This window comes from Gavia stellata, chromosome 18 (assembly GCF_030936135.1).
Source record: "Gavia stellata isolate bGavSte3 chromosome 18, bGavSte3.hap2, whole genome shotgun sequence".
Lineage (NCBI taxonomy): Eukaryota > Metazoa > Chordata > Aves > Gaviiformes > Gaviidae > Gavia > Gavia stellata.
The window spans coordinates 7611295-7623519 of record NC_082611.1 but is presented as its reverse complement, the minus strand read 5'-3'; the positions used below and the strand labels follow the sequence as shown (position 1 = coordinate 7623519).

At 44.1% G+C, this 12225-nt stretch overlaps 1 protein-coding gene across 1 annotated transcript in view; it reads left to right on the top strand.

Annotated features, from left to right (window-relative positions):
* The window catches only part of FAM20C (FAM20C golgi associated secretory pathway kinase), a 59147-nt gene extending 47325 nt beyond the window's left edge, over positions 1 to 11822 (top strand). Inside the window, 5 exon segments of the mRNA XM_059826373.1 lie at positions 7180 to 7360; positions 7969 to 8078; positions 9638 to 9719; positions 9815 to 9874; positions 10697 to 11822. Of these exon segments, the coding sequence (XP_059682356.1) occupies positions 7180 to 7360; positions 7969 to 8078; positions 9638 to 9719; positions 9815 to 9874; positions 10697 to 10949 (686 nt within the window). The 3' untranslated portion in view covers positions 10950 to 11822.
* Positions 11823 to 12225: the final 403 nt, after the last annotated feature.

Here is a 12225-nt window from a genome sequence, read left to right as displayed (position 1 = left end):
TATTATTTCAGCTGCGTGCAAATGTGCTTTGCTGAATGCAGACTGTGACTTGTGTAACAGGCAATCTGGAGCAGAAACCTCCAGAGATCTCTCCCTTGCTCTGTGTGTGATTGGCCAGAAGCTGTTTATCCCAGATCACTAAAGTCAAGATCCAAAGACTTAATTACAGTTTCTCCCGACGTAACTGTAAGTTATTGCTGTTAGCTAGAAACCAGAGCCCTGTCATTGTAGAGCTTTCTCTCTTAAAATGTTTATCACACTTTCGTGATTACCAATAAAGTCATTATTGTGGCCGTTATTTTTAGCTTAATATTTATGTTCAGCTCTGCAGGAGACACAGTTGAGCAGGCAGTTATTTATTCTGGTAACTTCACTTGTAAAATACATTACATAATTACAAGAGGTTTCATCTTACCCGGTGTTATGAGTGCTCCAGTTTTGCATGGTACAGTCATGGGGACAGTACACGGTGACAATACATGGCGACAGTGTTCACCAAACCTGATGTGCAGACATTTCTGTGTGCTAGGCACTTGTATCTCAGTCGCTTTCTCTCCCTCTCTCCCTCTCTGTCTCTCTACATTTTTTTTTTGCAGGCAAACAATCACACACAAAAGATGGCAAAAAAATCTTGTGACTGTTTATGTGCACAAGGTACTTTGGCTCATTTGAAATATAAGCCATGTTATTCCCATTTTAGCAAGTAAGACATGGATTAGTTGGTTTGCTTGCTTTTTAGTCTTCCCAGGTTATATATCAAGGCTTAGGGGTGAACTTGAGTGATTTCTGAGAATTACAAAACTGTACTCAAGTACTGAGCAGCTTACAGCAGCCAGAGCATGGCAATGCAGAGTTAAGGCTGCCGGTTCGGATGAAGATCTTTATCTTGTCATTATGAAATTCCAGACATCCAAGGGATGATCCAAGCCTAATCCTTTATTCAAATTTATTTAGAGGCCTCAGATAAATTCAATTAAAATATTTGATTAACTATGAATCAGGCTTTTCTGGAGAATAAAACGCTTAAGCAATTAATTTTTCTTTTAATTTTACATTTCCTAAATCAATATACTTTGCTTAAATCGTGTTGGTTACTTGTCAGAGTTCTTCCCTACAAGTCCCCAGTTTAATTAGTCAGATTCTCATTAACATATGCCCAACTTCCATCTTGTATTTCATACTGACCTTAAGAGGCAGGCATTAATTAATGCTTAATGAAAAAGCAATAAAGGTCCTACACTATGCGTTTAGAAACAAATTCACAAACCTAGCAGGCAGCTCAAGCAGCAGATTAAGGGCAGAAAAGGGAAAAGAGGAGAGTGCTGGGACGAGCCCCACGGCCTGGGGAGGGGAGGATGGAGAGGGACTGGGAGCCTGGGGAAGACTGGAAGAGGCTGACTTGTCCCCTCTGGCAGATGAAGGGCAGCAAAGTCACTTGGTTTTGAGGGAGGGCTGGTTACAAAGCTAAGAATTGAGGTGTGCCATAGGGATACTTGCAAGAACCAATCTGTGCACCCACATTAAGCTGTCGAGGCCCCTCTGGGATTCCCTTTCAGGTGGCTGTGTCTCTGCGTCTCCATCCCCAGTGGTGCTCAGTGAGTTAGTGGTCATGGGGACACATTGTGTCTGCTGGCAATGTATCCCTCTCCATGCACCCATATGCATCTCTTAAAATTAAATGAGCACTAAATGTAATTGATTTTATACAAAGCTCTTCCCCTCGGGCTGGGAGACCGCTGTTTGCAGTGGAAACCCTCAGAGGGTAAATGTTGATGATGCTCATCGATACACCATGTTATTCCCTGGACCAGTGCGGGGATGTGTCAGAAGAAACCTCACTGCATTTCCACACCTGGGCCATCTCACTTGTCCCATCAGGCATGGAAATCAAGGCCTCTTGCTGCCAGGCAGCTGCAGGCAGTTGTAGTGTCAGAGCACGCTGCAGAGGCATCCCTTCTTCCACTGGGCAGTGGAAATGGCTGCGAGCGGACAGGTCAGTCGATGCATTAGGCTGTGTTCCGAGAGAAAGCAGATTGCAGAAAAGTGCACTTCCAGGCAGTTTGGACTAAACATGAGAAATGGAAATAGGTCAGTAATTATTTAAATTAATTTTACATCCTTTGCAGTGGGGCAGACTGCAGTAGCCCTGCTACTCTTACAAATGAATGGTAATTTGCTAGGAAAAAAGAGACATATTAATGATGTCAGCCTTCGTTTTGGAAGTAATTGAGGCAGCAGCTTAAAGAAATCAATGTTACACAGCTAGTAAGCACTATTTTTTTGTTCATATTAACCAATTCCAAGTGGTTATGGACTTTTTTTTCCCCTCTCAGCGAACAATAGCAATTCTGAATTAGCTATTATTTTGAGCAGGTACAAGAAAGATCTTTTCATGCATTCCTGTAGTAAATATTCAGGATTCTTTCCAGTACTCCAGTTGCACAGGCTTGCTAAATGTCCTCTATTAACAGTCATGCAAATCACAATAAAAGAATTTCTCTGCCAAGCAATTTGCTTTAAGGTATCTCCACTTGTTCCTTTTCCTCCTGAGAAGAATTATTGTTCAACTATCAGGATGACGCACGGAAAATGTGCAGATGAGTACACAGACACTCTGGTTCTTAATTGTTGTAATGAGTTGGAGTTTCGATCATCAGACCATGATTTTTGCGTGGATTTCATTACGAATTGTATCCATTCATCCTCAGATAATGAAAATCAGACGTTTGCAACACCACTTGGGATTCTCTTGCCTCTAGTGCTTTGGGGAAACAATTCTGGTTTTTAATGAAGAAGGAGTTTGCAAGTTGCAAATTCGCAGCATTTGAACATTTCAGCATGTATTAACATCCTTCCCTTTCTGGTTTGCCAGCACTGCTGCTGTTGCCATTTCTACCCAGTTTACAGGAGCACTAATTGCTGGCGCTCGCTTCTTGTGCAGGTTGACTTACGGGTGGGGGTCTGTAGAGAAACACCTGTATTGAATGAGAGAGGAACATATGGGCTGGGCAATTTTAATGGGAGGAGAAGGACCACATTCCAGTTAGACCTCATCTCCCCTTTCCCTCTGTTTTGCCTTCAAAAGGCCAAACCCTGCTCTTAGCGTGGGATTGCCGGTGAAGCACTGGGCTCGTGTCTCTAGCTGGAAATTCACCCTCAGCCTGCTGTGCAGAATGTGGGTCACCTACTTAGGTTTCAAAGAAGCTTGCTACTGCACCTTGAAGTCTTAAATGAGAACTGTGCTTTTCTATATTTGGTACCTCTTTTTTTTCTACATTTTTACAAAACCTTAAAAATGAATATTTCCCCAGATAATTCAGGGTGCTTCATCTCACTGCCTGCAATAAGAACTCATCTCACTTTTGTATAAGAGCTAGAGTAGACATACCAGGATGTCTACTCTGTATCAATCAAAGCAGCTAATTTCTTTAATAGCAACTAGAGATACAGCATCCTTTCACCTCCACTACCCCCAGAAATGGGACAGGAGCTGCGGAGATTAAGCACCACAGGTCTGAGCCCACAGGGAGAGTAACAGCTGGCAGAAAATTGCCATTGAAGGTAACTTCTCACCAAAAAACACACTTGTGGTTTTACCGCAAGTTTGCTGTCTTAATGACAGGATGCACCCTGCCATCGCTCGGAGGACTGGACTCCCGTTGCAGGCGATGGGGGCTCTGTGGGAAATAGCTGGAGGAGCCCAGCAGCAGCGGGGATGGACGGCCCGGCGTGGTGCAGGCAGCGCACGTGCTAGCTGTGTCATTCTGCAGCAGCGAATGCATCGCTGCCGTACCCCCCGAGCTCTCCTGAAGATTTATCTGGATACGAAGATGTGATTACTGTCAAATGATTAGTCCCAGTTGCTTTTGCTGACAATATGGAGCAGGGTTTCATTGTTCCCAAAGTTAAATTCAGAAGCAAACTATTAAACACAGTATTTATCTTCCCACTGTGCAAAATGCTGTGTTTTATATAATTCCGTTTTTGAAAGGTCAGATTTACATAGTGAGCAGCAGAGGCTGCGGTAGCACGGGAGGGGGACATTGCTGGGCTTTTTGCTCTTTACAAAACAGTTACGGTGGCAGATAACCGAGCATCGGCTTCCAGCTGCCAGGTGAAAGTCAGGTGGTAGAAACCCTGGAAGATAAATTGTCTCAGGCGATCAAGATAAATCTGCGTGGGTTCCCTCCCTCCACAGACGAGCAGGTGATGCTGACACAGCTGAATTGAAGCACAAGCCCCACTGCAGCTTCAAATCAGTGGAAACAAAAACCCTGGCTGCAGTGCAGGGGAGAGCCCTGCCTTCCCACCGAGGCAGCGGGCGCCCGGGAAATAAGGGATCTCTTTGTATCCCCTACCAACTCTGTGCTAGCCTGCAGCAAACAGCGTCTGTATGTGATTTCTTGTAAATCATCCCTGTGGCAGCCTGGAACCCCTTGAAATACTTTGTCTGCAATAATTTCTTTTAAGGGTATAAATCACAGATGTTTTTCCCCAGTTTTTATTGGCTGAGAGTATCCCAACCTTCCTAATGCCCAGTATGATCCTCCCATTTGCAGACCGTCTGCAGCTGGCAGCGCTGCCCACAGGTGCTTGGACAACTCTTCACTTGCATCCTGAATTATGGAAGAGTTCACAGGGAGGCATGAAGCCCTCCTGGTTTTGCCAGGATGATCAAAGGCGAAGTTGAGGCACCTGTGTTTGCCTTGCAAAAGCCATGCCAAGTCCCTGCTGCGGTAGCATTTTGAAACCCGGGAGAGGTTATAGACGGCAGGGCAGCGCACCCAGGGCTTGCGTTAGGTTGGGTTTGTCTAGACGTTGACATTACACTTGATTTTAGACTACTGAGATGAGTGAGTCCGAAGGAGGGCCACTGAAATGGTCCTGGAGCTGGTGCATCTGGTGTACAAGGAGAGGCTGAGGGCTTCAGATTTTAACCTGGAGAAGCTGGCCTGAAGCTGCAGCTTGGACCAGGTGCCTCCAGAGTCCCTTCCAGCCCAAGTTTCCCTAACTGCGATTGCTCTTTTCCCATGCAATTTGTAAAAAGGTTTTCAAAACTTTACTCTTAGAGATACAAGTTGTATTACTGAGTTGCTTAAAAGGAAAAATAAGTGGGGTTTCTGTTTAGGCGTATTGTGTGATGAGCAGTGCCAAGACTTGTGCTGGCGTTCATAGGGAAGAGCCAAGCCGAGTGGCTTATTGGCCAAGGACATGGCCACTTCTTAGCTCATGGGAAGTCTCAAACTACTGTTCCTTTAAATAAAATGTTAAGGGACTAAGTATGCCTTATATGTAAGAAAAAGCTTTTAAAATAATTTTTAAGAAAGGATATTCTGCATGGTAAAACACTTTAAATTAAGAGATGAAAAGTACAGACATGCTGAGTGCTCCCTTCCTTCCTTTTGTAATTTCTGTTCTTAATTTTCTCTTCCCTGAAGTACTTTTCTTTCAGTAATTGTCAACAAGGTTTTTGACCACAGGGTGAATATTTCTGTACTGAGTCAGGATATATTTAACTGGTATGAGCCAGTGCTGTGAACGCAAATACACAGTTCGGGCTGGAGTTGTTCCTGAGCACAGATAAATGTGCGATCCTTATGAGTCAGTCACAGCAGAGGGATGTGTCCAGAGTAAAGCAATCACAACTTAATGGACAAATCTGATGGCCATCAATAGAGGCTTGGAAATGAAGAGCTGAGACAAACTGTCAAGTAGTCCACATCAGCCTTATAGTCCAATTATTTGGTGTACTTCCATGGCTAGCAGTCAGCCCCAGATACTACAGTTAATTAATACAATCAAAAACATCACAAGACCTTATTGCTCTTCCACATTTTCCTTCTCCTCCTTCCCCAATCGCAGCTCTTTGCCCCTTTTTCTCCCTCACTCCTGTTACCTCCGTAGCACTGGGGCCGGTATTGCTCCCTGCCTCTTGACTCATTGTCTTCCTTGTGTGACCCACCAGCAGTGTACCCCCTCCGCCGGGCACTTTGCCGGCCGTAGGTTGGATCTGGCCTGGGGGGATGTCGCAGCAATGTGCGGGGCAGCGTGCTGCAGGGCATCGCTGGGATGAAAACCCACCAGCTTACCTATCTGAGCCACGGGGTCGTCCGCAGCAGGCAGAAAATCATCCGCAGCAGGCAGAAAATCACCTCCCTCTCTTCACCAGCCCTTCCTGCCTCATTTATACTGATCCTGCCCAAAGGGAGAGTAGCTCAGAAGCAATATTTTAATTTAGAGGCCTTGTGGGGAATTAGGAAGCAATGTGACTTCTCAGCTTCGTGCATTACCATAAGGAAAGGGCACAGTCTTCCTCTAATGACATTTTATGTGCATAAAGCAATGTCAAAAGAGTTGTAGCACACTGACAAGATCAGCATTGTGCTCCTGTTCTTGTTCATAGTCCAACATTGGAGGGGTTTGGGGATGAGCTGCTCTCTCCCACCTCCAGTGAATTCACATGGGAAGGGGGTTCTTGTAAAGGGGTGGGTGTTCCTGTTGGTACAGAAATATGTGGTGGCAGCTTTGGAGAGGTTTTATGGTAACACACGCTCCAAAACCTGCTGCAGATTCTTTTTCTGTGGTTGTTGGAGTAACGTGATGTGTGGAGAAAGAAATTTGTGTTTGGGATGTGTGCTGACAGAGTTACATCTGTGCTATTTCCACCTTCCACACACACCCCCACGTAAGTCTACATGGTAAATAATTCTCCTTAGTAACACTGCCAGTTCTTCTCATACCAGTAAGTAAATGAATGAAATGTTGTTGTCTGTTCTTAAAGAAATGAGCCAAGATTTTGAAAGGTGACTTAATTTTGGGCACGTGCCTCTTGTTCGGCTGTGGGATTTGGGGTTCCAGCCTGGGGTAACAAATATATCCCAAAGGATGTATCAGTCTGGGAAAATGAAAGGAGAAGGGAAAGGATTAAAAAAAAAATATAAAATGTGGGGGTTTGGAATATAAATAGACTGGAAATAGTCACAGAGAGCGCAGCATAGGGTGTGATCCCAGCCACTGAAATGAATGTCTTTCTAGTGGTTTCAGTGGCAGAAAACTATGTGTGGTAACAGGGTTTTGGGTCTGAGATTTGTTTCTGCTCATACATACATCAGTGCTTTTATGAATTCTTGAACACTAATTTAAGGGTACGTTTCAAAACTCTTTTCCTTTATTTGCCAGCCAACAACATCTGCTTCTATGGGGAATGCTCCTACTACTGCTCAACAGAGCACGCCCTGTGTGGAAAACCAGATCAGATTGAAGGGTCTCTGGCTGCTTTCCTACCTGATTTGTCTTTAGCTAAACGGAAAACCTGGAGAAACCCTTGGAGACGTTCCTACCACAAGCGCAAGAAAGCAGAGTGAGTAGTGGTGAGCAAAGGGTTCGCCAGCTGGCAAGGGCGATGGGACAATAAAACAGTGCTGCAGTTACTGCCCTTGGCTGATGTAAAACACTGAGGCTTAGGAGAGCATCTGCATGTCTTCAGCGGGACCAGCTCTTGGGAAGGGACGGAGTACTCACACTTGCAAGGAGCTCCAGCTTATGGTCCTGAACCTGAAAGGACCTTCAGTGGCATAATTCCCTCGTGGGACAGATACCTCCAGTGGCTTTGACAGGATGCAACAGGCCCTGTCTAAGTCCTATCAGAGGGAGAAAGATTCACTGTTATCAGCAGCCCTAAACAAGTCTCAGATGTTTTCAGCATATGACTGATGGTGCAGCTGGTCTCCTAAATCTTGAAGCTATTAGCCAGATAGTTTTCAACCTTGTGATTTTCTTCCTTTTTCATCAGTCACAATCTTTATCGGTTGCCTGCATTACTGGAAGCAGCCTGAAGAATTTGCTCTCTACCTGACCCTGCCCTCAGTCAAACATGATACAACTACATCTTTGCAAAATAACATTTTTTTGGTAATACTCAGTAAGCTTTGTATGTCACATAAAATATCAAAATATTGGCTTTTCCAGATGGGAAGTTGATCCAGATTATTGTGAAGAGGTTAAACAAACACCCCCGTATGACAGCGGGACCAGAATTCTGGATATAATGGATATGACAGTTTTTGATTTCCTAATGGGTATGTTTCATCTCTTTCAAAAAGTAAATGCAACATTTAATTAGAATAAGAACCATTTCTTTCTACACCACTCTGCATAGCTCAGCAGTTTGCTAAAGCGTGATTGAAGCTGCATTTACTCTATGTGCTGTTCTAGATGATTATGAGAAAATGCAGATTTACATGGTTATGTATTCCCATCAGTGCAGATTAAAGGAATAAGGATGTTCAGAAATGCAGAGTGATGATGAATGCAGGTCAGGCTAGTCTCCTTCACAACAGTTAAGGGCTTCACAGTTTGCTTTACCATTGTAACGTATAGCTCCTGGATGCACATGCAAGGACTGTTCATTATTGGCACATTGTTTTCAACCTGCAGTAGTATTCACTGCTGCTTGCTCTATAAGCTGTGAGGGGGGGAAAAAAGAGGTGTTGCTTTGTCACAAAGGCAACTGTGATATGTATCGGGAAGTTTTATTCTGTTTATGCAACCTGATTGGAATAAAATAATTATTAACAAGCAGGTAATAGTGACCTATTCCAAGCCTCCTCACTAGTTAACACTGAGACACTCTCATATGAAACCTGTTCTGCTGCAGCTAATAGACCTGTAAGGTGCCCACATACATGCTTGATCCTCGGGCACATGCCAGCATGGACATATCCTGTGCCATTGCCACTACTGAGATTTCTGCAATAGGCTGCAGCAGGAGAGGCTAAACCACAGCTCAGGAGCCATATGTGGCATCTGTAAGTGGCTCAAGACCCTCGCCATGAAGACAAAATTCATAGCTTGGCACCGCTACTCTGCACATTGACCTTAAAAAGCAGATCACACGTCTGCCTGCTGTGGGTGCCCGAAGAGAGCTGTTCAGCTGTACCCCTGCAGCAGCATTGTGATCCATATGTTAGAGCCTAATACTGTTTTGGCTTTCCAGGCAGTCAGAAATTTGGACAAAGTTCTTGTTAGAGGAAAACCAGGATATTTGGTCATGGTTCAAAACGTTTAATACAATATTAGCAAAGTCATATGGATTAACATCCCTGTTTGAAGAATGCATTTTCCCCTCCCTAAGCTAAGCCTCCCACCTGGCATGCGTACCCTGGCTGCTTTGCATGCCGTACTGACCCAGGGCTGGAGCAGCAGAGCTCATTTTCACCAACGAAGCTCTGCTGGCTTAGGACATCGCTACCTCATGGATGACCAGGCTCCCTGAGCAGTTGAGATGCCATCGTACTGGAGAGGGATTTTCTTGGCACACCCCAGGAGGGGTTGCTGGAGGGTGGGAAGGTTCATTTTGTCTCCTGATGGGTCCTCTAGACCTTAAGTATAAAAGCTACAGAGAGCTTGAAAAGCTCCCAGAGGCATAACAGCCCATCTTCCAGTATCACACGCTTTGGGCTTTCCACAGTAGAAGCAAATGGGCTCAGCAGACCCGTTGCTTTCTCTGCCCTACGCAGCCATCGTGTTTGGGGAGCACTGGGCTTCTCACTGAACCGTAGCTTTTGTATTGCCCCGACCTGCAGGCTCAGCAGCAAGCCAGAGTGAGAATGGTCTTTTTTTTTTCTTTATTCCGTAGGTAACATGGATCGACATCACTACGAAACTTTTGAGAAGTTTGGAAATGAAACATTTATTATCCACTTAGATAATGGAAGAGGGTAAATACCTTTAATAATATTTCTGGGGAAAAAAAAAGAAACAAGTTAGTCTTTAAAACAGCCCTTGTCATGTTCTTGCTCTTATCTTTAAATAGGTTTGGAAAATATTCCCATGACGAACTTTCCATATTGGTGCCTTTAAACCAGTGCTGCAGGTACGTTTCACCTCCGGAGTTGTTTCCCATTTTATACAGTTGTTTCCACTAACAGGACTGAAATGTTCGAGTGAATCTTGTATTGCATACCATGGAGAGGAGGAGATGTTACAATCCTGCCCAGTGAGCCTGACCCAAGCTAGCCCTGAGTGCTGGCACTAACACGTTCAGTGCTTTGTTGAGATCAGGACCTTGCAGGAGCGTGGCTGTGAGCTGTTGTGAGAGAGGCTTTATTAAGAAAAAGTACATGTCCCATGGAAGTCAAGTGGCAAAATTTCCCCCAGCTTGTTCAAGTGCTTCACAGTGGCTTTCCACGGTGCCCATGGCCAGCATTGTGAGAGGGGACAGGTGATATTTATTTTCAGCTGTGCCCAGCTAGGACACAGGGCAAGCTCCGTGTCTGCGGAGGCTCTGGGATCCCTGCCGGGTGAGCTAGCGGGAGCCTCCGCTGCCACCACCCACGCCCCAGCTCGATGCCACGTGCATCATGTGTGTCAGTGCCAAGATTGACGTGACGCCGTGAATGCTGCACCAGATCCAGTCGGTGCCTTACCCAGCCCATGAGCGTGAAGGCTGCCTGCACTTGACTGCAGAGCTGTGCTCCAAAACCTCTCCAGCTCTGAGGGCTCCCAGAGATCACTGGCCAGGTGACAATGCCAGCTGCTCGTTAGGACTGTGACAGTGCCTGCTTCTCATCTCTTCAGATCCCATAATAAAGTTTTTACGCTGTTACCGCCATGCTGACTGTAAGCCTTTTAGCCCTGTCGAGATCAATAGTGATGAAAATACTGATTTGCATTTTTTTTCTCCTTTTTCTCTTAGAATAAGGAAGTCGACCTATCTGCGATTACAGTTGTTAGCCAAGGAGGAATACAAACTCAGTCTCTTGATGAAGGAATCTTTACTAAAAGATAAAATAGCTCCCATTCTCTACCAGCCTCACTTGGAGGCAATGGACAGGCGGCTGCGGATTGTTCTCAAGGCTGTTAGTGACTGTATAGAAAAGGATGGTTATGACAATGTGGTTGAAAATGACTTTAACACTGATGTTAACACTGTTACGACCGAGAGGTAGTGAAATGGCAAGACTACGTTTTTACCAGCCAAGTAAAGAAGATTCAAAAAGGAAAAAAGAAAAAAAAAAGTCTTGCAAAAGACTGTGTATGCCACTTCATGAATTCAGTGAATTCAGAAATGAGATATAATTGTTCCCAAAGTAGGTAAAGTGTAGACTCTGCAAAGGCTTAGTTCATTAAGAAAAATAAGTCTAATGTGATGCTTTTCATTAGTTCCTAAAGAGAGATTATGAAAAGATTCAGAAAATACTCAGATCATTGACAGACAACAGTCTGCTAGCAAAACACCTCCTGTCCTTTTTGTATAGAAAGGAGGCCTTTACTTAATATTTTGTATTTATATATGGTATATCTATGAAACCCCAGACCTACCTACCAAATTTAACTAAGAGGGACGGCATAGTTTTGTGACTCACTTTATTTGTGGTGACAGTCCACTTAGTATTTTGTGTTAACCCTTTAAGTGCTCTAATCCACTGTATCTTATTTAAATTGAATGCTTTTTTTCCCCAGCTACTAGGCATTTAAAGGGTTAAGGCATTATGAACTTTTAAAGGCAAAAAATAATAATTATTACAATAATAATAAATACAGTGGTTATCGGAAGGGAATTTCACTAATTGTGCATTGACAGGAATACTTGAATGTTGGTTTTACAAAGTGATGTAAAATGACAAGTTGTACTATTTGTCCATAAGGAGGTGGCAGCTCTTATCTTTCTAGACTATCATAGCTGAGCTGCTACTTTTCAACTTTGCTTTTGATAGTTTTGTGTAAATATATACATATATGGGTTAAAAGCTGCTTTCAGCAGCTCTAGGCTTACTTTTGCAGCATTTTTGTGGAATTGTTTGCAACGTGGTAAAAGTGCAATAAAGATATGGCAAAATGCGTGGCCATCGTGTCTAAATGGATTAATTTTTCACTGAAACTCTTGTTCAGAGCAAAGCTGGGCACACCAGCCAAGTATTCCAGAAGTAGTTGTTTAAATTGTCATCCCCTTTTGTAGCAACAGCCAGTCAAGCTAATGTAGCGAATTGGTGATTAATATACATTACAACTCCGATAAGGACGATGGTGTTGGAAATGGCTAATCTTTCCCATGAAAGCATTGTTTTGACTATCATTTCAGCATCCCTTCCTCTTGCGAATATAGCTGCAGAAACAAGCTGTAGAGCAACACCTCTAAAAGATTATGGCTTGACACACTGCCCGGAGGATTTAGATACATCAGTTCCTCTGACTTGGGTAGCAAAAGCCCTTGCACAACCCAGA